Here is a 26630-nt window from a genome sequence, read left to right as displayed (position 1 = left end):
CTAAGAACACCATGAGAGCTTGGGATTTGACAGGCTTCCCATGCTAGAGGAATCCTGGGATGAAGATTTCTCTTTCCCAAACTGTTCCCATGAAAAAACTTTCAGCAGCCATGGCTTTATGCTTGCTGAAGAAAGTGGTCTAGCTGCAATTAAATATGAGGGCTTCAAATCAGAATGGGATTCAGGTTAGCCAACCATTTCATTCACACTAAAATATAACCAGGCTGTCTGGGCATGGTGGCTCACGCCTGTAATCCCAGCACTTTGGGAGGCTGGTGGATCACGAGGTCAGGAGATGGAGACCATCCTGGCTAACACGGTGAAACCCTGTCTCTACTAAAAATACAAAAAATTAGCTGGGCGTGGTGGTGGGTGCCTGTAGTCCCAGCTACTCTGGAGGCTGAGGCAGGAGAATGGTGTGAACCCAGGAGGCGGAGGTTGCAGTGAGCCGAGATCGCACCACTGCACTCCAGCCTGGGTGACAGAGCGAGACTCTGTCTCAAAAAAAATTAAGTTAAATTAAATTAAATTAAATATATATGTATAATATATATGTGTGTGTGTATATATGTGTGTGTGTGTGTATACATATATTTATATATATATATCTAGGCAGTCAATCAAGTCCGCATGGTATCAAGTTCTTCCCATATTTGATCAGGGGAACTAATGGTCATCTGACGTGTGAGGATAGTAGGAGGGTAAAAGGTGAAGAAAAAAAGATTGAGATTATAAAGGAGACAAACCAAAGACTTTACAGTTTTGCCCGAGTTTGACCTAGTGATCCTCATTGGTGAAGCAAAAACAATCTGTTCAGAAGTCTTTCTGAATCGCTGCTGGTGTTTCTTTTCTATTTGGCATCATATATAAAGCATTTCTTTTAAAGCACATGCCAGTTTTTTTCAGAGGGACCTTTGTTCTCAGATGATCCATTATTTGTGGTATCACTGCAGAATTTGGGACAAATTTCAATTTATATCATAGAACTCCTTAGTGTACTTTATTATTCAATCCCCTCACTCCTTCCCTTATGCCTCCAAACATATTCTTCTTCCTCTCACTGCCAGAGTGATTTCAGAAGATTCTGTAGCAGGTTCTCGGAAGCCTATTGTGCAGTAACAAAGAATTCCAGCAGTGAGCTGTGAGTTCTGTCCTTGCTGGCTTTCCCAAGTGGAAGGCCACCCTCATCTTTCACTAATGGCAGACTAGGACAAGCATTAACCAGGCCTGCAAGCTTGTTTAGCACTAGGAACCCAAGCAAGAACTCACCATGCCGATCAAACCTGTTGGGTGGATATGTGGGCAGGTGTTGAAGAACTTTTCTGGAAGAAGTACACACAATCTTGTTGTAAAGGGCATATGGGTGTGGGAACAACTGGGAATAAGATCCCCTAGAGTTCCTTTACTTTCCCAGTCATCTAGGAATTTGATCAAGTGTTTCATGTTCTTTTGAAACATTTAAGGGATGTTTTCAAAGTTTTCTTTTTCCTAACCTCTTTTTGTCTTAGTCGAGGGGATCCAGAAAGCAATCATGGACCTTGTAGATGAGTTTAAAGATGAATTTCCTACCATCCTAAGATTATCACAGTCTAATCAGGTAATGTGATTTTATAACCTTCAAAAGGAATAGAAAAAGTATATTCTATTTTTAGTATCATACCAATTATTTAATGCTTGATTTTGAGGTCAGTGCTCAAAACTTAAGAAAACACTAATTTTGCCAAAGAAAAACAAATTTCAAATATTGCTCATTAAGAGGGGTCTTTGGGAAGCAGAGAGATTGTGGACCAAGAAGTGAGGTAGATTGAGAATTAAGTTTAAAGACAATAACTATGTCATTAGGATAAACACCTGGCAGTCTCTCATTGCTGCAATTGCAATGTAAAATCAGAAAAAATACCTAGATACACTTAGCAAAAATCTATGTCAATTAAATCAGTGCAAAAACTTGAGATAAATTTTAACAATGGAAAGATAAATACAACATGGATGTGTGTTTAATGTGGAAAGAAAATAGTAGTATCAATTTAAATAAGGTATACATGTATATTTTTTAAACCTCTGTTCCAAAAAGGATTTGAAACAGATAAAATATTGGGAGTGAAGAAGGAGGGACGTATATATTTTGAAGAGACGTAAAATTAGGAAGAAGTAACAACTTCTTTAATGAACACATGTAACCTAATTTACTCAACGGTACACAGCTCTTAATGGAAAAATGTGGTTCGGTCATTTTGATCACAGTCGGAATAGAATATGCTGTGAAGGTACATGGTACAGTAACAATCCACTTATCCAGAAGTCAGACTCTTGGCAATGTCAAACATGAGGTATATAGCCAAAACCTGGAAGTTAACAAAAAGCACTCTGAGTAACACAGTAATCACAAAGTATACATATTTCATTCCAAAGGAGAGGTATTAGAGCTACCTTTAACCATGCCTGCAGACAACCAGCCATCAGACATTTACTAAATACCTCACCATTGCTTGGGACTGGAGAGAGGAAATACAGAGATATACAAGATGCGATCCTTTCCACCAATGAGCTTAATCTAATGGAGATAGAGTTGTAAACAAGTAATTGCATTAGAATATGGTGTTACAGCTCTATAGCTAATTTAGAGGAGTGAATGACTCTACTGAGGAAGGTCAGAGAAGGCTTCATGGAGGAAGGATGCTTTTAAGTTGGGTCCCAAAGGATGAATAGTAGTTTTCAAGGTAAAGAAAAGAGTGGGATCAGTGGGTAGGGGAAGGGAAGCATATTCCATAGGCAGTGTGGGTTAGGCCCCAAAGTAGGAAGCAGCAAGCGTGCTTCCAAAATGTCAAATAAATATAAATTAAAGGCATGTAGGATAGAAAGGTTGAGATAGGAAACAGTAGAAAATAGGAAATGTAACAAGGAGTTACAATGTGGAGGTCTTTATATGCCATGTGAAAAAGACTGGACTTTCCCTTATATGTAACACAAATACCAGTCACAGAAAGGTTTTGGGCTTGGAAATGACATTCAGTTCGCCCATCAAAAATACTTTTTTAGTGGTAATGAGATCTGAATGGAGGCAGAGCTTCTAGGAAGATTTTGTTGCAAACGACAGCTAAGAGCAAGAACATTAGCATTGGGAATAGAATGAGTTGAGCACAGGAGATATTTAGCATATTTTGAAACTGACAGTGGGGGATGAGAGAGAATGTGTAAAGGTTGAGGAAGATTCTGGATTTCGTGGGTGGCTAGAAGAATAGTGATCCTGTTAACTAAGACCAAAGACAAGATGAGGAAGAGCAGCTGTGGAGATAATGAGTTTGATTGGATCACAGTTTAAGAGGCCATGCCAAGTCCTGTCTAAGCCTTGGAGTTGAGTAATAAATTGCATATGTAGGTTGGAAGCTCAAGAGAATCCCACCTGAAGATGTACATTTGGGAATCATCAGTGTATACTGTGTTGTTATAGTGTATAGTTAAACCATGTGTTTAACTACAGTATACATTTAAACCAAAATGGTAGTCATCACTGCTCAAGAAGATTGTGTAGTAACATTAGGGCATAGGATAGAGCCCCGCCAATGCCATTGTTTAAAGGGTTAGCAGGGCATCAGAGAAAAGAAGAGAATGAAGAGAATGAAATTCTATGAAAGCCACAGAAGTGGAGAGAAAAAGGAGAGAGGAATTAGCAGCAGTCAGAATCCTCAAAGATGTCACTTATGGGATATATTTTTTAAAGTTATTTTTCATGTCAGTAAAAATTTAGCCAACACTCAGTGGGTAAAATTTTAGTTACCCAGAAAATTTACTTATGTGGAACTCCTCATCCACCAATAATGCTCACTGTGTACTTAAACTCTTATTTAGCAAAAATAATTTTCTGTTCTGAATAGAAGGTAATTGTTATATATGCAGATGATTCAAATTACTTAGCCCATACCTTTCTAAAAATAAATTAACTGGGCAGGGTGCAGTGGCTCATGCCTGTAATCCCAGCACTTTGGGAGGCTGAGGCGGGCGGATCACAAGGTCAGGAGATGGAGACCATCCTGGCTAACACGGTGAAACCCTGTCTCTACTAAAAACACAAAAAATTAGCCAGGCGTGGTGGTGGACGCCTGTAGTCCCAGCTACTCGGGAGACTGGGGCAGGAGAATGGTGTGAACCCAGGAGGCGGAGGTTGCAGTGAGCCGAGATCGCACCACTGCACTCCAGCCTGGGTGACAGAGCGAGACTCTGTCTCAAAAAAAATTAAGTTAAATTAAATTAAATTAAATTAAATTAAATATATATGTATAATATATATGTGTGTGTGTATGTGTAATTAAATATATATGTATAATATATATGTGTGTGTGTATGTGTGTGTGTGTGTGTGTGTGTGTGTATATATATAACTAGGCAGTCAATCAAGTCTGCATGGTATCAAGTTCTTCCCATATTTGATCAGGGGAACTAATGGTCATCTGACGTGTGAGGATAGTAGGAGGGTAAAAGATGAAGAAAAAAAGATTGAGATTATAAAGGAGACAAACCAAAGACTTTACAGTCTTGAACTTTACAGGCATGAACCCGGGAGGCGGAGGTTGCAGTGAGCCGAGATCGCGCCACTGCATTCCAGCCTTGGTGACAGAGAGGGACTCTGTCTCAAAAAAAAAAAAAAGTTAGTTGATATGCATTCTCGTTTACCATTGAATCGGATGAGTTTTAACTGTCAGGACCTGCTGAACTCCCTTAGCTGTAGTAGAGTTCTGAGACTTGTAGAATGGACTCCCAGATGGCATAATAGAGGACAATACTGATTTAGCCTGTAAGATAATAGCCTTGGGGAAAGAGGACATTCCCAGTATCAGTCATCATAGGAAGAGGCGGGCATATTAGATACAGGGCACCAGAACTCGGACGGTTGGCCTTAGTATCAGGGGAAACAACTGCTTTCTGCCTTTGGCCGGCCCTCTCTTGGGTCTAGTGTTTGAGGAGATGTGACACTGAAGTGTAGGAATCTGCAGGCACAGTGGTAAGATGCATCCAAATGCTGGTCAGATCAGCTAAGCAGGAGAGGGTAAGGCTTAAGAGTTTCTGAGGGCAAACTGGGTTTTCTAATACTGTGTCTTAGACTTGGCATCCAGTAGCTCCCCCTTTTTGCATTCCCCTAGCCTTCGTATAAAGTCTTTTGAAACATTGGAGACTATTTTGGCGATGCTCTGGAGTAGGAAGGAAAGAGATGGGCAGATGTACATGCCTGGTCAATGTCAAATAGGCCAGCACAGTAGTAATTACTGAGAAAGGCTCAGGGTGAATCCTAGGAAGTCAGAGACAGGCGTGGAAAACCTTGTTATCGTTTTCAAGTTTTGATTCTCCCACCATTGCTGAAATCAGAGAAACTGGGGTTTTATTTAATCAAAGAAATGGCAACTTCATTCATTCATTTCTACTTTCTGAATAGCCTCATTATCATTAGAACCATAAGCATGGTTTATGGTGACATCAATTGATTGAATATTGTGATCCCCAAAGATAAAGCTGTGAGTTCCTATTTCCAACTAATTGAAGTAATTTACTTACAGAACTTTACCCAACTCAACTAGGAACATAATTAGTTACTTTATTCCTCATTTTCAAAACACTTAACATTGCTCTTTTCCCACTATTTCCTTTGAAGAATGTATTGCTGAGACTGGCAAGAAACTTGAGTAGTTAGGGGATATTATCACATATTTGAAGTTATTTGCCCTTCAAATATAAATTATGTGGAAAACATTACTAATACTCAGTTGTTAAGCAGATGATTTTTAAAAGGTTAGATTGTAAGTGCTGCAATTTTTTTTATTTCCAGGATGATCCATACTTGCCAAACACAGTGAAAGGAATGGTCTTAAAAATTCTTAGAGGGCTTTATTAATTGGGTTGTATCTTAAAATTCTAAATTTTGTGATTAGTATTTAAATCTCTCCCTGTCCCCAGGCATGTATTTATTTAGGAAAAGGCCATCTTGCTGGCCTAGAAAAAAAAAAGATTTGATGGGAGTGACGATGGAATTTTTATAGAGGAATATACCTAGAATACAACCAGAATACTGATTACTAAATTGTTCTTCCTGGATAGATTTTGAAGGAAATTTTCTTTTTGAGGCTGGGAAAGTTACTTTTATTTTATTTTACTTATTTTTTTGAGACAGAGTTTCACTCTGTCACCCAGGATGAAGTGCAATAGCACAATCTCCACTCACTGCAACCCCCGCCTCCTGGTTTCAGGTGATTCTCCTGCCTCAGCCTCCCACATAGCTGGGATTACAGGTGCGCCACCATGCCAGATTAATTTTTGTATTTTTAGTAGAGACAGCATTTCACCAGGTTGGCCAGGTTGGTCTCAAACTCCTGACCACAAGTGATCTGCCTGCTTTGGCCTCCCAAAGTACTGGGCTTATAGGCATGAGCCATGGTGCCTGGCCAGAAAGTTAATTTTAGAATCCTGGCTTGAGATGATGGCTTCTGAGATTCAGTTCTTTTCACCTCTTCTGTCCCAACTAGCCCAGACAACAGCCTGAGTATCTACTTCTTTAGACAGAGTAATTGTTAAAGGTTTACACTTGCAAATTTCAAAAGATTTCCATAAGATGAATTTAGAATAGTAAACCTTTAAATTATGTACTACAATTGAGTATCTAAAAAATTTTAATTCAGATGCTCATTCTTAGAATAAGAGAAAAATAGGATAAACAGGGTCAATTTTTATGAGTTTTTTAAATATGAAAGATGAATATATCTTTTTTCTGTTATCTTGTCCTTAATCATATACTACAAAATAGAAATTGTAGACAGGACATATTAGAATCCATGCCAAAATTTTGGAGTTTTATGCCCTTAGATGTACTTTTCTGAATTCTCTATGCTTTTTTGTTGTGGTTGGTTATTGTTAATGTGTGAAAAAAACTGCTAAGAAGGCACCAATGATGTTTGGAAATTACCTGTAATGGCATTTAGGTTTCTGGAAGTAATGAGACTATGACTGTCACTAGAATGCTCTCTAATTCAATTATATTTTTGTCTTTGGTGAGTTGTTTCTTGTGGAGAATTACCATTATTGTGAAAGTTACAGAATTGTGCACTGAAAACTTTCTGTGTGGTTTCTAATGTAATATTTGGTATACTTCTTTGATGTTTCTCAAGATTAATTTGTTTTATTTTCTGATACTCTTCATTCATTCATTCTGACAAAGATAGAGTGTGTATTACATGCCAGACACTACTTCGGCTCTGGAGAAAAAGAAGCAAGCTAAATGGATATAAAACTCTTACAATTTATATTCCAGTCAAGTAAAAAACAATGAACAAGGAAAATAAACAATATAGTACATTAGTGGTAAACGTTAAGGAGAAGAAAAACTAGAGCAGAGAAGGGATGCAAAATAGAGGTGCAGGGATAGAGAGCACAATTGATGATGTGGGTAGAGTGACCAAGAAGGTCTTAGTGAGAAAGCAGTTCTTGAATGAAGACGTGAAGGAAGTGAGGGAGTGAACCTTGGGATGCTTGAGGAATCAAATGGCATAGCTAGTGCAAAATCCCAGACACCTAAAAACTTCAACAAGTGATGAGGAAGGAAGGGAAGAGAAAAAGATGAGGCTGAACAGGTGAAGAAAAAACAACCTTTCTAGGGCCTTGTGGACCACAGTATGTACTTTGGCTTTTACATTGACAGCAACTGGAAGCCACTGAAGCAGTGGAATAGAAGGAAAATATGATCTGACATAAGTTTTAATTAGATCTCTCTGGCTAGTGTATTGATGAAGAGAATGAAAATAGGCAAAGGTGGAAGCAGAGAAACCACTTAGGAGGCAAATTCACTAATCTGGAAAAGAGATGATGGTAGAATTCAAATATAATAGACTGGGTGCTGTACTGGGGGTAATGATAAGTGGTCAAATTCTGGGACAAGGTAGAGAAAGAATTTAGTAAGATTTTCTCACAGGCTAGTTTAACAGATATAGAAGAGTAAAGTTCAGCATTATAATTGCCAATGACAAAGAAATGGGTATGGCTGTAGCAAGAAAAAAATAAAAAAAAGAAAAGCAAGATATATATTTAAAGAGTAGAGCTCAAATGGAGAAGTCAGTTAAGAATTCTTGTTTACTTAAGAGCTCTTTAAAAATTCAGTGCAGATTTGTTATAGTGTACACTGCTCGGGTGATGGGTGCAGCAAAATCTAAGAAATTACCACAAAACGATGTATTCATGTAACCAAATACCAACTGTTCCCCAAAAACATATTGAAATTTAAAAAAAAAATTTAAAGTAAAAATTCAGTACACAAAATATATAAATCTAGGAGGAAAATGAAACATTTGTATCTTTTGGCTGGTTACTTCAATTCTTGATATTTATCCCAGGGGAAAAAATATATATATATATATATATGTGTGTGTGTGTGTGTGTGTGTATAGAGATTTAAGGGTCAGGCGTGGTGTCTCACACCTGTAATCCCAGCACTTTGGGAGGCTGAGGCAGGCAGATCACCTGAGATCAGGAGTTCGAGACCAGCCTGGCCAGCATGGTGAAACCTCGTCTCTACTAAAAATATAAAAATTAGCTGGGCGTGGTGGTGCTCGCGTGTATTCCCAGTTATTCAGGAGGCTGAGTCAGGAAAATCACTTGAACCTGGGAGGCAGAGGTTGCAGTGAGCTGAGATTGTGCCATTGCACTCCAGCCTGGGCCACAAGAATGAAATTAAAAAACAAAAAAAACAAAACAAAAAAAAAAGATTTAAGTACATGGCAGGGAATTCAAGGGGTTTCATGGGGCAACAGAATCATTGGACATTGAATATATGCATGACACCATGCACAAGGTAGTTATATAGTAGTCAGTCTCTGCCAGAAGTAGTTTTAATAATGCATTGGAGAATTACACATCAGTTACTTTTCAAAGGCCTATTTTTCAGAAAAGAGAACCTGCGCAGAAAACATCCAAAATCAGGATGGCTATTGCTTTAGCTAAGATCAATCGAACAACATTAATTCGTGGATTAAACAGCATATCCAGATCCTCCAAATCAGTGGCCAAACTTCTGCATCCTCAGCTTGCATGCAGACTTTTAGAGCTAAGGGACATATCTGGTCGTCTGCTGAGGGAAGTTAATGTGCCAAGGCAACCCCTATATAACATGCAGGTAAGGGAATACTGCATATGCACAAGGACCCCTTTTTAAGAAACTTTTACATTTGCAAAACTTGAAAAATAAAATGTGGTGAACTTGATTGTCCTATGTATAAAACAGATATACCTGGATAAGAGAAATGAATGGTTGGGCCTTTTTAAAATACAGTGGAATCTTTGGTTTAAATAAGTTTGAAAGGGAAAGCAATGGGGACTTTTTTCTACCTTATTGTTTAATTGAACTATATGAAACTGTCCATTTCAAATGGTGCAATTTAAATATATGCATGCAAATTACAATTTATGTTAAATCTAACAGAAATTTTACAACTAGCCTTAAAAATTATTGTTTTGTTCCCTTTTCCTCATAACTTTGTTATGTTTCCAAGATAACCTTTGTTTGACATAATATATTGAGTATATTTACCTATAAATTCAAATTACGTTTTCTACATTGTCTTATTGAGGCTCTGTTATATTTTGTTGAGGACCACAACTCTTAAAACTTTTTTGGAATCAATTTCTTGCTTTCTAAACTTCACGGCACAGAACTCAAAGAGTTTTTCAATCTGGGCGTTATACAAATCATCCTAAATTTCACTACAAAAGATTCAGAATTTTGCAATTCTGGCATCTAAACTGCAGGACGAATTAATTTGAACTCTCTGTTGAAGGAGAAGAAAATGAGGCTCAAATTGAGTTAAACCAAAAAAGAAGATGTATTAGCTCCTGTAAACAACCCAGAGCTGTTAAGATTCCTGACATGTCTGCATACAGGTATTCCTGGCTTTCCCCTCATAGTTGCAAGATAATTTGCAGCTGTTCCTTGGCTATATTCTTCCAGGTTCAATTTCAGCAGAGAAAAAGAGAGAGAAAACCCCTGACCCCACATCCCTAGCAAAGTCTCCAGGTCCATTCCAAGAGCATGGCTTGTGTTCTCAGAGCTTACCTCTAAACCAAGGACATGAGATGCACTGATTGGCCTAGAACTTGATTACCTGTTTACCCCTAGAGCTGGGATTGGAGCTCTGTCCAGACCACATGACCCGAGAGTGGTGTGGAATGCGGAAATCCTCACACCAAAGTCTGGGTGTCTTCAAGAAGGTAAAAAATGGATCCTGGATAGCTGAAATCAACAAATACCCTTTATGTAGGAGTCGCTCTTTAATGAAAGATTGTGACATTTCTAGAAAGCATCATATATTTAAGCTACAAATTGCCTGAGAGCAGCATTTATAAAAGGCTTTTATAATTTCTGATGTCTGAGAAAGTAAAAAATGGTTTGTGTTTGTCAACCACTGGATTCTTTATGAACTACAAGCCTTAATCCTGTATGTTTAGATCATTGAAAAGAAACATAGCTGTGGCTCATGCCTATAATCCCAGCCCTTTGGGAGGCTGAGGTGGGTGGATCCTTTGAGGTCAGGAGTTTGAGACTAGCCTGGCCAACATGGTGAAACCCCATCTCTATTAAAAATACATTAGCCAGCACGGCGGTGTGTCTGTAATCCCAGCTACTCAGGAGGCTGAAGCAGGAGAATCACTTGAACCCGGGAGGCAGAGATTGCAGTGAGTCGAGATCGCACCTCTGCACTCCAGCCTGGGCAACAGGGCAAGACTCTGTCTGAAAAAAAAAAAAAAAGAAAGAAGAAAAAGCAAAAAAGAAACAAAGTTAAACCATATTATCTTAAATCCCTACTGAAATATCTTTCTAAACCTAATGTTTTGACTTCATGTTTCTCTCCTTGCATTGTCAAACCTATAGTTTTTATAGAGGGTTGGTAGAAGAAATGTTTTTGAAGAATATTTCTGTATTTAATATGAAATCATGTTTAAAGACACCGGCCATTATGCTATTCAGGGTCTTCCTTTTTGCTTCTCTACTAAGTCAGAACTGGGAAGGATCTGGGATCTTACACTACCCACAAGCTAACAAATTAGCCTGCCACAATTGTACACACACATATGCGCATGCACACACACACACACACACACACACACACGAGCCTTGGGTCACGAACACATGGTTTATTATTCACAGCAAAAGCGTCAGCCAGAGCAGTATCTTGTGCTGGTTCCCTATGCTTAAATTCCTTAGGGCAATGCAATGCGGGCCAAATGTTGCCTGTGCACACACTATGTTGCATCACAGGAGAGAGGAACCTTGAAATCAGGGGACTCTGGGGACACTGGCACATCTCCAAAAAGATATACAGATGGAGAGACAGAGAGAGGGAGAAAGAGAGAGAGATTAATTATTCATTACCTTGGAATATAAGTAAATGTTTCAGGGAAAAAGGAGAGAGCTTTATTTTTAGTGGCCTGTGACATGTTCAGGGAGGTACATGTCTCTCTAGAGGGATATACTTTTTCTACTTTGCAAGGCTGTTTGCTATTCAAACATATCCTTTGCTCAGAAGGAGCAATCTGCACAGGAATGAGAGAAATCCATGATGACTTATCTCCCAACACTCACGAAAATTCAGTGGCTAGAAAAAAAAAAAAAGTCTTTCCAGCTGAATTTGTGTGTTTTTATCCAGTAATAAGAACTAAGAGACATAATCTGTTTGCCTTTTTACTTTGACTGATAATGAGTTTCTGAGGTAAATTTAGAGATCAAGTGTGATAACTGATTCCAGGAACCTAAGATAAACAGGCTTAGGGACTAAGTGACTTGTGCAAGGTCAGGATGTTAACTGTGACTATCTTTTCTGACATTAAAGTCCATGACTATGAAATCTCTTCTTCTTTGCCCTTATTCTAATTGTCTTATGTTCTAGCTTTAATTTTACAAATTCTTATCAAAGAAACATTTCAAAATGTATAGAAGTTAATTGATTAGAAGTCCCATTTGAATTTAAACTAGTAGTAATATTTTGCTATATTGCCTTCAGATCTCTCCTTTATAAAAAGAAATATCATTAACCATGCCCCAGTTCCTTCTCCTTTCTTCTCTACCAGAGGTAATCATTTTTATGAAGTTGATGTGAACATTTACATGCATACTTTTATATTTTCTCTACATTTGTATGCATATATTAATGTTTTTTCCCCAAATTTCTTGCTTTTTTCTTTTCAAAGTGTCTTTTACAAGTTTATTCCTTTTAAACTATTTTCTTTAATTATTTTAAACATATTTATGTGTGGTCTTTTTAATGATTGTCCTTGAGGTATTTGGAGGTGCTAATTTTTCTATTGTGATCCATATTGCATCTCACATATAGATAATTTTCTTATAATTTTATTTTAACTGAAACTTGAAAAAAAAAAACTTGAGTCTTGTTTTTTTAAAAAAAAAAAAATCCCTTTTGGCCTTAGTGGTGAAACTGTCTCTCTAGAGAAATTGTGCTTGTTGCTCCAGGGGTACCAGCAACCTGAGACCAGTCTTTATGTTTTTTTTTTTTTCAGCTTAAGATTCCCTGCATCACACTGATAGGGTAAATTCAGATCTCTTTATAAGAGGCAAGCTTGGAATTTTAATCTCTCATGGGAGTCCCACATGGAGACCAGCTTCCTTACTTTCTTCCTGTACTCGTGGATGCAATTGTTTGAGTCCTAATTTCACTGAAATTGCAGTTCTGCGAAGGCTTGATCCCCACCTCACATCTATCCAAGTATCATATCCAGTCCCTGTATTAATACTCAAGCACCCAACCATTATTTTAGGGTCCAGTAACATCTCCAGAGTTCCTGGGATATAAGCTCATATACTTGCTGCTCTGGCTTTTAGTTCCCTTTTTGTTCCTGGCATTGGGGGTGGAGGGGGAAGGTCCCTTTCCTTTTTGTAAGCTCAGTTTTGTATTACATCTTTTGAGTTTCATTTTTATAGCATTTCTAGGTGTTTTTGTGTGAGAAGCTCCACATTAGCTCAGTCTGCCATGTGTATGGAACCAGATGTCTTTCAGCTTCACTTCTTAATATCTCCCTTTACAAGTTTTAAGATGATTAAATTTATTGGAAGTGAAGTATAGTTCTACTTTTTTATTTATTCAACAAATAGCGGCCAGGCACAGTGGCTCACACCTGTAAGCCCAGCACTTTGGGAGGCCTAGATGGTGGATCACCTGAGGTCAGGATTTCAAGGCAGGAGAATCACTTGAACCCGGGAGGCGAGGTTGCAGTGAGCTAAGATCGTGCCACTGCACTCCAGTCTGGGCAACAAGAGCGAAATTCCATCTCAAAAACAAAAAGTTATTGAAAACCTGATATGAAAAATCACTGGATTAGGTACCAGGGACTCAGAGATATCTCACCCTTGTCCTACGGACTGTGGGGCTCACAGGCAAATAAGCGAACAGTGTCAGCAGGATGCAACAAGTGCATGATCAGAGTATGCAAAGTGCACTACAGAAGCATCAAGAAGAGACATATAATTCCAAAGCGTGGTCCATGTAGACATTCTAGAGATAGGATACTGTATCTGAGTCTTGAAGGAGGAATTAGCCAGATGAGAAGTAGGAGAATTATTCCAAGAAAAGAACAGTATATATGAAGATACTGAAGTTAGAGAGAACATGACTTATTTGGAGAAGATAAGTAGTTCCGTATGGCTAGAGTGAGACAAGTGAGAACAGTCCCAGGTCACAGGTTCCAGGGTCCTTTAGGGCTGGGAGTTAGGAAGAAGGTTTACATGGGGAGTATACAGTAGCTAGGGTTGATAATCAGAATTGCCAGTGAGGGAAAACTAAGTTGTAGTAAACAATGTGTCTCAAATCTCAAAGGCTTAGTGAGGACAGAAACAGAACTGACTATGAGGACAATGGCCTGGAGAGTCAAAGCCACAACAGGAACGTATGAACTGTGGCAGAAGTCAATGGATCGGTCTGTAAATGGAGTGTATCCATGGTACCAGAGTGTGCTGAGAGGAAAGTGCAGTAGTATGGAGAAGCCACCTCAGAGTTCAGCTTACCCAGAGTGGATTCCAGTGTGAATTCCTTTAAGAATTGTCAAACTACCTGTCTCAGATGGAGCTTTGTGTGGGGAAGTAAAAGGGGTGAAAGCTGGAAGGACTATGCAAGGGGATATGTTCTGTGGATGCATGAAAGATATAACTCTAGGAAAACTTAGCTGTAAGAAGGTAAGTGGCCTGGTTAACTTATCTGAAGGTATCTTTCAAATACCTTCTGGATGTGTTCTGTCTGGTCACTGTTTTGTGGATGACAAATGATGAAAAAATGCCTTGGTAGCTGGAGCACCTTAAATAGCTCTCCCAAAATTCTCTATTATATGGCTGAGAATACCAGTGAGGCCAGGTGACTTCCTTTGGAAACAAAGAAATAGAGTAACATTTTCATTAGGACACAAACAACAACCAGAATAGTGTTTCAGCTCTTTGACATGGGGAGTTCTGAGATGCAGCATCCAGTAATGGTCTCCTCGAGGTGAAGAATGGACACTGGCTCAGAAGCTCCCTCTACCATCTACCCGGGCCTTTCTGATTGGATGTTCAGCTCTAGAGCATGCTTAATATGTCACAGCGTATTGAAATGTTGTGCCAAATAGAAGCCTCCCAAAGACCCAACCAACAGGAATGGCCTAAAGCGATTCTAATGGCCTGTGACATGTGCACAGATGGTTAGGGTCAAGCCTTTCCAGCTGGCCACCTTGTTAGAAGAGGGACCTGGCTCTATGGATGCTGAGTAAAATTATTCCTCAAACCCCTCCAGGTTCTGCAGGACTGAGACTGCAGTGATAAAATTGTAGCTAGTTCTATAAAAAGCCTCAGGAATGGAAAACTCTTAGTGGAGAATTTCCTGGTAGTTTTCAACATCTCCAGTGCCAGTACTTACAGAACAGTGCATCTGCTTAGTCTTGTGAGCTGCCTGCCTGAGTGGAGCCCGCAGCTGCTCTAGGCTGCAGTGACCTAGATAATTGCCTTGAATGTTGACTTCAGCCAAGACACGTCAGCTCCCAGACATCGTTGTTGACTCTGGCAGGCCAATGCAGGGCCACAGGACCAAGAGCTCTTCCTGTGATAGACTCATCCCTATAATGGCATTAGAGTTGACTGTTTCTACTTTGTATACGCACCGTGGCATGGTATAAGATAAGATAGGGACCAAAGTGAAGAAAGTCCTCAGCCTTTACAATGCCTGGACTGTAGGTGGATCCCAGTGAACTTGTGTTCTTTTTTCAGGAACACAAGGATCAGAAACTTATCTACGTAAAGTTTCTTCCTTACCCCATCCTCTAAGTTAGACTCCAATTTGGGGTTTAAACTATAAACCTCATAAATATCCAGAAGTTCTATAGGTCCTACTTGGGCCTGCCATGAGGCTAACTTGGCTGGTATAATCTAGACCCAGGGAAAGAGGATATTTTCTAGATAGTAGAACTCCTGGGCTCTTGAAGACATACAGTACTCCTCCACTTTGGCAAAGGGATTAGGACCCTGGAGTTTTTACAGGACCACTGGATTAAAAACTTGTTTAAGAACAATGTTCTACAGACTGTTAATACTGGGGTTAATAAAGTCAGGTAGCTTTCTTTAAAGTCAGGAGTCTTTCCTGTATTCAAAGGTGTTGTAAGTTGCTAAGCAAAGACACATTCGTGTAGCTTTTCCAAACTTACAGGAATACTTTTTTTCCTGGACCTTTCTATAAGTAGCAGTCAGTGTTTCCTGCAACATTTGTCTGAGAGTTAGAATTTCCCCTATGACTCCCCTTGTAACTCTCATCAGGGTGGTTTTGGACAATGTAAACTATATGGGGCCTGGTAATTCTCCAACCTTCAGGTCATGTATAAGTGAATCTTTACTTTCTAAATTGCTCACTGTTGACTTTTTTGTGTGATTTATCTTAATAGTGAAAATAAGATGAACACACATCCTTCTTTTATGAGATAAAGCAGTCAAAATTATGTGGAAAAAGTTGAGTTAAAGGTTCAAAATGTTTTTACTCTCAAATATCCATATGTTTTACGTTTTACATGACCAAATTTAAAAAGAAATGTATGAACATAACACTGATACCAAGATATTTTTTAACTCAAATGTGCACATAAAGTGAAATTATATAACAAGGTTGAGATAAAAAATTTTGAAATAGGCCAAGATCATCTAAAGACTGCCACTTACTAAATTTCTCCTGTTTTTTATCTTAGCTTTTACGGTACACTATTCCTGCTCAAAGCAAGACAAAAATGAAACAGCATGGTTTATAATATGAAAAACATGTTTTTTAAGTGAGTCATAAAGTTGAAAAATGGCTACTTGCCAGTAACCACATATATTTTGGAGGAAATATATCTTCTTGTTACAGGAATAAAAAGTAATTATTAAAAGCATTAAAATAATGTAAAATGACCCTTAAACAATATAAAGATTAATTATTCAGAAGCATAACATATATCAAGTACATAATTTATTTTGAAACTAATCAGCTTTAATTACTTTTAGGTGAAGGACAAAACCTGAGAAAGAAAGATGTAATAAAACAGAAAGAGTAATTTCTCATGTAGATACCCTTATTAGTCCATTCTTGTACTTCTATAAAGAAAGACCTGAGTCTGGGTAATTTATGAAGAAAAGAGGTTTAATTGGCTCATGGTTGTGTAGGCTGTACAGGAAGCATGGCAGCATCGGCTTCTGGGGAGGCCTCAGGGATTTGGTATTACATTTCAACATGAGATTTGGTGGGGACACAGATCCAACCCATACAACACCACTTTTATTTTCATTGTATATGGCCTACCAATGATTGAACATGGACCTCCCACTATGAGTTCATATATTCACAAATTCAAGAACCTTTTCACCTGCTAGGAGGTATATCTGCTTTTCTTCCTCCTAGAGAGTCTGCTCTCTACTTGTATGTTTGTCTCCATGTAGCTAAAAGTGGGATTCAGAGGCATACTATCAATTTGATTCTTCTAGCAAGAGAGAAAAAGCAGCAGCTGCTTCATTTCCTGGAAATTCTTTCCAGAAGCCAGGAATTCTGGGAAATACTGCAGGTGACCTATGGAGGGAGGTGGCAGAAACTTTCCCTCCCAGGTTCGAGCGATTATCCTGCCTCAGCCTCCCAAGTAGCTGGGATTATAGGCATGCGCCACCAGGCCCGGCTAATGTTTGTATTTTTAGTAGAGATGAGGTTTCACCATGTTGGTCAGGCTGGTCTCAAACTCCTGACCTCAGGTGATCCACCTGCCTCGGTCTCCCAAAGGACTGGGATTACAGGTGTGAGTCACTGTGCCCAGCCCAGAAGTACCTTTTAAAAGGCTGCATACTATTCACAATAGCCAACACATAGAATCAACCTACGTGTCTAACCACAGATGAATGGATAAAGAAAATGTGGTTTACATATACAATTGAATACAGATGCTAACTACCCTGATTGGATCATTATATAACATAGATTTCTATGGAAACATCAAATTGTGCTCCTTAAATATGTACCATTACAATGTGTCAATTAAAAATACATCCTACATCTAGGAGTTAGTATGGCCCGAAGAGAAAGGAGGAAGAAAGAAAACAGCCTTTCCCCAACCTCCAGCACCCCCACCCCCCACTCTTAGCTACTAGGCTAGATCCTATTCTTGGTTTCCTTGTTCTGTAAATCACTTAAGAGAGAAGAAGGAAATTGCAGTGGGCAATTTTGTTCTGCATTCAGTAGTGGCAGCACTAAGCAAACACTGAGTATACTAGAACAGGATGTAGACATATTTTAACATTTCATAGGTTTGTTAGAGGATAAAATGAGACAATGCAAGGAAAGCAACCTAGCATGTAATGAGTGTTCTACAAATGTTAACTATACAAAGTAACATAACTAAATCATAACAGCAATTAAAATTTTGGTGCATTTCTGTCCAAACTTCTTCTATGCAATGTTGTGTTTATTTTAATCATAAAAACATTGGACATAGAATTTTTAAGCTTTTATACTGAAGTACACAGAATAGTGCACAAATTAAGTGTATAGCTCCATAAATTTTCATAGATTGAACACATCTATGAAAATCTTGGTAAGCAGCACTCAAGAAATCTTCTTAGGCTGACTTACAGTCACTAACTCTCACTCTTGCTAGGATAATCATTTCCTTTTTTTCCAAAAGCATAGATTAGTTTGGCTTGGTTTTACATGTTATCTAAATGGAATCAATCATACTTGTACTTACTATTTTGAACCTTGATCTTTCTCTATTATTACTATTACTAACATTCCCTCTCTAATAAGGGACTAATAATGTCCCTTAATGCTACCCATGCAGATACATTTTACTAAAAACTTTACAAGCATTTTCTTATTTATCTTTACAGCAAATCTGTGAGATAAGCATTAGCTATTATTCTCAATTTGGAGATGAGGGAACCAAAGCTTAGAGGAAGAATTAATTTGTTCAAGATTTCATTACTCAAGAACTCTGGGACTAGAGATTAACTACATCTATTTACTCCAGAGTCCATCCTTGTAATGCAGTCCTTTACCACTCTTCATCAGCAGTAGTGTATCCCAAGGCAGCGTAGCTTAAGGATCAGGTTAACAGCTTGGGCTCTGGAGTACGATTTCCAGTTTAAATCTCACTTTGCTACTTATCAGCTATATTACCAGGGGCAAGTTGCCTACCTTTCTTTTATCTGCTTTCCAGTTGTGGAATGAGGATAATAATAATACCAACTTCATAGGATTGTTTTAAGAATTAAATGTGAATACTTATAAAGTACACTGAACAGGACCTGGCAGACAGTGCCATACAAATGTTCGTTCAACAAAAGGTTATCACATGTTCTTCAGAAGTACCTTTTATTTATTTATTTTGAGATAGAGTTTCACTCTTGTTGCCCAGGCTGGAGTGCAATGGCATGATTTCAGCTCACTGCAACCTCTGCCTCCCAGGTTCGAGCGATTCTCCTGCCTCAGCCTCCCAAGTAGCTGGGATTATAGGCATGCGCCACCAGGCCCGGCTAATGTTTGTATTTTTAGTAGAGATGAGGTTTCACCATGTTGGTCAGGCTGGTCTCAAACTCCTGACCTCAGGTGATCCACCTGCCTCGGTCTCCCAAAGGACTGGGATTACAGGTGTGAGTCACTGTGCCCGGCCCAGAAGTACCTTTTAAAAGGCTCCATACTATTCACAGTAGCCAACACATAGAATCAACCTACGTGTCCAACCACAGGTGAATGGATAAAGAAAATGTGGTTTACATATACAATTGAATACTATTCAGCCATCAAAAAGAATTCTGTCATTTGTGATGGCAAGGATGAATCTGGAGATCACGTTAAATGAAATAAGCCAGACACAGAAAGACAAGTACCACATGATCTCACCCACACGTGAAATCTTAACAACAACAACAAAAAGTTGATATCATAGAAGCAGAGAGGAGAACAGTGGTTACCCAGAGACTGGGTGAGGAAAGGGGAAAAGGGAAGGATGGTGAGAGGTTGTTAAATGGGTACAAAATTACAATTAGATAGGAAGAATAAATTCTGGTGTTCTACTGCACAGTAGAGTGACTATGGCTAATAGTAAAATATTGTGTATTACAAAATAGCTAGAAGAGAGGATCTTTTAACATTCTTACCACAAAGAAATGATAAATGCACAATGTGATGCAGATGCTAACTACCCTGATTGGATCATTATATAACATAGATTTCTATGGAAACATCAAATTGTGCTCCTTAAATATGTACCATTACAATGTGTCAATTAAAAATACATAAAAGGTTTGAAAAAATAAAAAGATTGCATAATATTCCACTGAGTGGATATAACATAATTTTCCTAACTATTCTGGAGTCATTGATTGTTTTGTTTTTTTCAATGTTGTAACTCTTTCATGAATGCTGTCTAATGAACATTATGTGCATATTTTTACCATGCATTTATATGATTTTATCAGCTACAGCCTGTACCTTTTGGAAGTTCATTGAAGCCATTGAGTTGCTTGGCTCATACTTCAGAGGAGCCTGGCTAACTGCCACTTCGCTGCTGAGTGGAAAGGGAATGTTTTTCCTGAAGTCCTCATTTCATACCCTGTTCAAGGCAACAGAGGTGGCCCATGAGAGAGTATAAACTGAATATGTTACGATGATATGTTTCAGGCCGGTACACCTACTGCCAGAAACTAGAAACACAGGAGAGGCAACTTCATTACTGGTGTTAAACTTCTCTGTGTTTCATGAGAGCCTGTTGCATATGAGCACAGAACATTTTCTGAAGCCTAATGATCATCTAAGGTTAATGCTGGCCTTCAGCAGTCTCATGATTAACATTTCCAAGCAGGTCATTAATCTCTAGGAAAAGCTTATTATTTTGATTGCTGTTTACCTGAGGTTGTGAATAATTAGTAAAGAATGATTACATGAATTTGAACAAAGGAAAGACTGTTTTTCTCATATGCACAGCAGCACCTCCTAGTGTGCATGGTTGGTAAGTGTGAGAAGTTAGTCATTTAGATCGCAGAAATGCAAGATTTTTACAGACTTGTCACAGGTTTTGATTAGCACAAGAAAGTGTCTTCTTGTTAAAAAAGGAAAAGTAAACAATTTTCACAATGTGAAAAAGCCCAGATAGTCTAAAGTAGATGACTTTCTTTAGAAAAAAAAAAATTCTCATTTTATAGTAACATTGTAAAATATGACATTGAAACATTGAAAATGTTTATTAAGAAAATCTTTTCTGTTTCTGCAGGTCAGAAAGGGTTCTTTGTTTGAAATCATCTCCTTTCCAGCAAAGACTGCTTTAACTAGCATAATATATGCTTCATATGCAGCACTAATTTATTTGGTAAGTTAAGAAAATTATTAGAATCTAGAAATCTACTTATGTAATGTTAATAATACTATGCAATAGTATACTGTACAATATTTAATGTTGCCATTCACAGTCTCATTACACAAAACAATTTTTAAAATTTCCTTTTCTGATAAGCCAGGTCAATCTACCAAAAACCAGTTTGCTTAAATAACTAAAAAAATTTTTAAATAAAGTTTATTATTACCACTTGCATATTTTGATCAAGAAATTTAGTTTTACTTTCATTTAGCTAGAGTTGTTTTGTTTCAGCCATTGTGCCATGGCTGGCTAAAGTTCAGTATTCTGTCGTTTGGGGTCTCTCACTTTGGGGAACACAGGTACTAGTGTATTTTGGATTACGAATGCGTGCATGAGAAAAATGTAAAAGATTTTTTATATTATAAAGGTTTTATTTCCTAATAATAGCCACTTAAAAAAAACTGTAACACACAAAAAGGAAAGTGTACAGCTTAATGAATTATCACAAAATCTATTAATCTTTATACTACCCAGGTCAAGAAATATTACCATAATTCCAGGAGCCTCTTTCTTGCCCCCCACAATCACTTCCCTTTCCTATATAGGATATCACTATTTTGACTTGTAATACTACTGATAGTTAGACTGCTTGAATTCTATATAAAGTCATATAGTACATATTCTTTTGTGTTTGTCTTTTGCCCAACACTGTTTTAAGATCATTCATTGCCTGTAGTAGTAGTTTGCTCATTTCACTGCTGTGTAGTGTTCAACTGATTGACTGTATCAACATTTATTTATCCATTCTACTCTTGATGGACATTTGGATTATTTCCAGTTTTGGCTACTATGAATAAGGTTGCTATAAATATTCCTGTACATATCTTTTGGTGAAACTGCTAGGTCATAAGGTATGCATGTGCTGATACCTAGTAGATATTACCAAAGAGTTTTCTAAAGTGGTTTTTTAACAATTAACACAAATCTCAGATTTTATAAAAGTCCCAGTTGCTCTGCATCATTACTGACAGTATTGTCAATCTTTTGCATTTTAGCCATTTTTGTGGGAATGTAATATCATCACATTGTGGTTTTAATTTGCATCTCCTTGATTATTAATGAGATTGAGTACCTCTGCATATATTAATTGGACATTTGGATATCCCCTTTGTGAATTTGTTAACATCTCTTCTTGCTTTTCTATTGATATACCTTTTTTAAAAAAATTTTTGATTTTTACTTTAAAAAACTCTAGGAGCCTTTTTTGACTACATATGGAGAAATTTATTCTGTGACTTGCCTTTTCATTCTTTTAGCAATGTCTTTTAAAGCAGAAATTCTTAGCCAGGCATGGTGGCGTGTGCCTATAATCCCTGCTACTTGGGAGGCTGATGGGGGAGGCTGAAGTAGGAGGATACCTTGAGCCCAGGAGTTTGAGACCAGCCTAGGCAAAATAGTGAGATCCAGTCTTAAAATAAATAAAAGCATATCATAATTTTAATGTCATCCAATTTATTAATCTTTTCCTTTATGTTAAGTGCTTTCTATGTCAAAAAGAATCTTGACTTACACCTAATGTCATGAAAATATTCTCCTCTGTTATATTCTAGAAGCTTTATTAGTTTACCTCTCACCTTTAGATTTATACTCCATCTTGAACTAATATGAGGTAAGAGTCAAATTTTTCCCCATGAATATCCAATTAATCTATTTTTTCTTAAAAAAAGCCCTTTTCCTATTATCCTAGAATACTATTTTTTTTCATAAATCAAGTGTCCTTCATATGGGTCTGTTTATAGATTTTCTGTTCTATTCAGTTGGTCTATTTGTCTATTCTTCCAGCAATTGAGGACTGTATTAATTACAGGAGCTTTATAATATATCTTAATAACTGGGAGAATAAGTCCTCTTTCCAGTTCACGAACATACTATTCCTTCTATTAATTTTGGTCTTCTTTAATTTCTTTTAATCATTTTTATGGTTTTTTTGTTAGCATTCTTACATATTTTTGTTAATATTTTATATCATATTAAAACATAAAAGAAGTGCCAATTAAGAGCCAAGCAGGTGTGTGTGTGTGTGTGTCTGTGTGTGTAACTGGACTAGATCTAAAATATACAGGGAAGTACATGGGGTCAAGAATAGCTAAATACCCTTGAAAAAAGGTAGAACTTACTTTTAAATATATTAATTCAGTTTTTAAAAAACTAAATTTATCAACTATTTTGCCACTGTTTTAAATTTTCAAGAAGTACTCAATATCTTAAATGTGAAACTTATACAAAATTGGCATTCAACTAAGCTAGGATGCAAATACATTGCACAAAATGAACAGGATGACATGTCTATGGGGAAATAAAAACTAGACTAACACAAAAATTAGATTTCAGTTTTTCAAAGGCTGTTGAAATCATCTCACACAATTTGTCACGCCATGAACTTTGTAAGTAGGTAACAGAAACAAAGTTTTGATGATCTGATAACTGGTCATATATGTATCTAAGGCCTGGGAGAGGTCAGGGTTAGAATTTTGGTTCTGAAAACAATATATATGTTAGATGTTAATGTCCTATGAGTGGAATCATGTCAAGAGAAAAGAGTGGTAAGTCAACAGAAATATGAAGAACAGCAATATTTAGGTAAGCTAAAAAAGAATCCATTTGGGAGACAAGAAGCAACAATCAGAAAAGCAGAAAGAAAATCAGGAGAAATAGTGCCAAGGAAATAGAGACTCAGGATGTTGTCAGTAGTTAAGTGTCAAATACAAGCAGAAAAGTCAAGTAAAATGAAGATTTGAAGTGTCCATTAGATACAGTAGTAAAGATGTCGAGGTTAACCATCTCGAAAATTATTTCAGCGGCATAAACTGAATAACGAAGACAGAAATAAGCAGGTTTCAGAGTGACAGAAGGTAATAACATGGAAACAGAATCTGGTTTAACTAAGAAGAGAGAGTGTGTAGCAGTCAATAGAGAAGCAGATTTTCAGAGATTTTTAGTTTTTAAATTTTAGGATGGAAGATACTCAAGCATGTTATAGATTGCAGGGGAAGAGCCAGTCAAGAGTAAAGAGGCTGAAGAGACAAGGAATAATTGACAGAGAAGATGGTAGGAGGTAGGTTAAAAACAAATATAGAAGGATATTGACCTTGATCAAGACCGTTCATTTTCTGAGACTGGGAAAAAAGGTGGTTAGAATGTGCACAGATAGAATTTTTTGTTGGTGAGGGAAGAGAGAATGTTTCAAATAGGACAGAACTTTCCAGTCTTTTTCACAACAGGACATTCATAGAAAATTATCGTATTTGGGATAAATGGGTGAGGCTGTTTACAGCTAGAGGTCACGACTTTAAAGATTTCTAGCGCTGGGTTTGGATACATAAAAGTGCAAGTAACAAAGGATATCTGAATGACAGTACCTTAATCAATAAAAACACTTAAATATCTTAATTAGAAGTTGGGAGTTAGGCAATTCCCAGGTTAGTACAGTTAGGTCCAAAATGTTATCAAAGCCCAGGTCTGAATGTCTGTGCTTCCCCCAAATTCTTATGTTAAAATCCAACCCCAAGGTGGTGGTATGAGCAGGTGGAGCCTTTGGGAGGTGATTAGGTAATGAGAACAGAGTCCTCAGGAATGGGGTTAGTGCCCTTAGAAATGAGGCCTGAGAGAGCTGCCTTGTCCCTTCCACCATATGAGGACATAGACAGAAAACCAGCCCTCACCAGACACTGAATCTGCCAGTGCCTTGATCTCGGATTTCCCACTCTGCAGAACTGTGAGAAATAAATTTCTATTGTAATTACTCAGTTCGTGGTATTTTGTTACAGCAGCCCTAAAAGCCTGAGACAACGAGGTCGTTCCCTCCTTTTCTTCTAAAAACTTGTTTTCAGTCCTTAGGTTTGTTGCCTCATGATCAAGCATCACAATACTATTAGTGTTCAAAGCAGGAAGAGAGAGGGAAAAGACAGTCTATACAGGAGGAAAAACTTTTCCAAAAATCCTTTCTGAGTTCCTTCCCAGCAGACATATCATTTTATTTCATTAGCTACAAGGTAGCTAATGAACTAACTGAAGGGAAGTGAGGAAAAGTGTCTGTGTTCCTCAATTCTATAGTGAGACGCAGGCAAGGAGGAGGAGGCAGGGGGCAGGAGGGCAAGAGGAAGTTGAGGCGGTTCAAGCCTGAGGACCTCAATCCTTTGGCTGTTACCTCTAATTTAGGAAACCTTGTATGTGTTTATAATCCTTTATATTATCTTGAGGCATTTTTTTTTTTGGTGAAATAAACTGGTTTAAGTCTTCTCATATTTCATAAATTTTCTGTTCTCATTGCTTGCCTTAAATACTTAGCATCATCATCATCATCATTAGTAAACTTACAGAGTAAGTTTAATTAATGCAGTCCTTAGTAATTCTGAATTTTTGAAGTTATTTTTCTCTGTTTTATTTTTGACACTCCTCTCCTTAAAAGTACTGAGTGGCAGTTTTGGAGGGGATGGTGATCACATATTTGCTCAGAAACCATTGATAGTAGCTTACTAAATTCTTACTGATATGTTGATGTCCTTTCATTGTACATGTAAGTATAAGCAAAGTCTAGGGGGAAGAAAATTAAAACAAAAGAACTACTTTGAGAAAAACATGTTGGAGGACAAATTCCATCTCTCAGAAAATGTTTCATTTAATTACATCAAGAGAATAAAGATGCAAAACATCTAATGAATTGGGGGAAAAGATGTAAAACATATTTATGGAAGCATACTAGGTTTTAAATTGCTCTCTAGATTGTATTATTTAGAACAATCTCGCAATGCTTATTATATTATGTGCCTGCAGGTCCTGAAGTGTTTTTTATTAGATTATGTAGATTAAATGACTGTATGTGAAACACTATATTGTATGTTTTAATCTGTGGTTAGTAGCTTAAAAAGAAACTTTACTTTTCAAACTATTTTTATTGTATAGGCGGTCTGTGTTAATGCTGTGCTGGAGAAGATAAAGAACATCTTCCAGGAAGAAGAATCCATAAGGCAAAACAGAGAGCAGAGTGAAAATTGTAGAAAAGCCTTTTCTGAGCCTGTGCTTTCGGAGCCTATGTTTGCTGAAGGTGAAATCAAAGCAAAACCTTACAGGTCACTGCCGGAGAGGCCAGACATTTCAGATTACCCCAAGCTTCTTGCTAATAAGCAGAGTAATAAGATCCAAGTTTTACATTCTGTGTTTGACCAATCAGCTGAAATGAATGAGCAAATCTGAATACAGATATCACTGAACAGAACCTAAGAGTTATCTATTTAATGGCACATTTCATCTGACAAAACTCAGAGTCTAGTTTACATATTCTGAATTGCTCTGCTTTCTTAAAAAAAAGAGAAGGGGGCTACTATTAAAATGTCATTTTCTAGTATTTACATGATAGAGTAAATAAAATGAGTATTGATGTGGAATATAGGTACTGACTATATACTTTTAATGAACAAGAAAATCCATCCTTTGGTGGGTGAGACTTTACACTGTGGTTTATAATATAAGCATATTTATAATACATTAATGTTTTTATTAAAGACTTGTTTTGAGAGTCTAATTCTTTACTTGGGAGAAAAAAAAAGTCCTATCAAGATGCTGCATATCAAAATAAAAGGATATTTATTTTTTATATGCAGACTGGAGAGTTTGAGTCTGCCTATTATTATTTTGTAAATCACTTGTAAAGTTATGAAGGATTTGCAATTCACAGATGTCATAAATTTATAAAACAAAATATTTACAAA

The 26630-nt window shown here is 37.4% G+C and overlaps 2 protein-coding genes across 5 annotated transcripts in view; one reads left to right on the top strand and one right to left on the bottom strand.

The window, feature by feature from the left end:
* Positions 1 to 26630, bottom strand: part of RFESD (Rieske Fe-S domain containing) — a 50738-nt gene that overhangs the window by 12844 nt on the left and 11264 nt on the right. Inside the window, exons 5-6 of one of the 4 annotated variants that reach the window (XM_023212182.1) lie at positions 10134 to 10261; positions 1302 to 2345 (exon numbers count right to left, since the gene is read on the bottom strand). The exons of 2 other annotated variants lie outside the window; for them this stretch is intronic. In XM_023212182.1, coding sequence (XP_023067950.1) covers positions 2292 to 2345; positions 10134 to 10261 — 182 coding nt within the window. In that variant the 3' untranslated portion in view covers positions 1302 to 2291. Of the gene's footprint in view, positions 1 to 1301; positions 2346 to 10084; positions 10262 to 26630 lie in introns of those variants that run through there. One more of the 4 variants, XR_002731618.1, reaches the window with a different exon arrangement.
* On the top strand, positions 1005 to 26308 carry SPATA9 (spermatogenesis associated 9). Its single transcript, XM_023212183.2, has 5 exons — positions 1005 to 1331; positions 1509 to 1597; positions 8921 to 9148; positions 20779 to 20874; positions 25825 to 26308. Exons 1-5 carry the CDS (start codon positions 1271 to 1273, stop codon positions 26113 to 26115), a joined length of 765 nt encoding a protein of 254 aa, XP_023067951.1. The 5' UTR covers positions 1005 to 1270; the 3' UTR covers positions 26116 to 26308.

Source organism: Piliocolobus tephrosceles, chromosome 4, assembly GCF_002776525.5.
Source record: "Piliocolobus tephrosceles isolate RC106 chromosome 4, ASM277652v3, whole genome shotgun sequence".
Taxonomy (NCBI): Eukaryota; Metazoa; Chordata; class Mammalia; order Primates; family Cercopithecidae; genus Piliocolobus; species Piliocolobus tephrosceles.
Note: the sequence above shows the minus strand (reverse complement) of the source record. Positions and strands in the feature narration are given on the sequence as shown.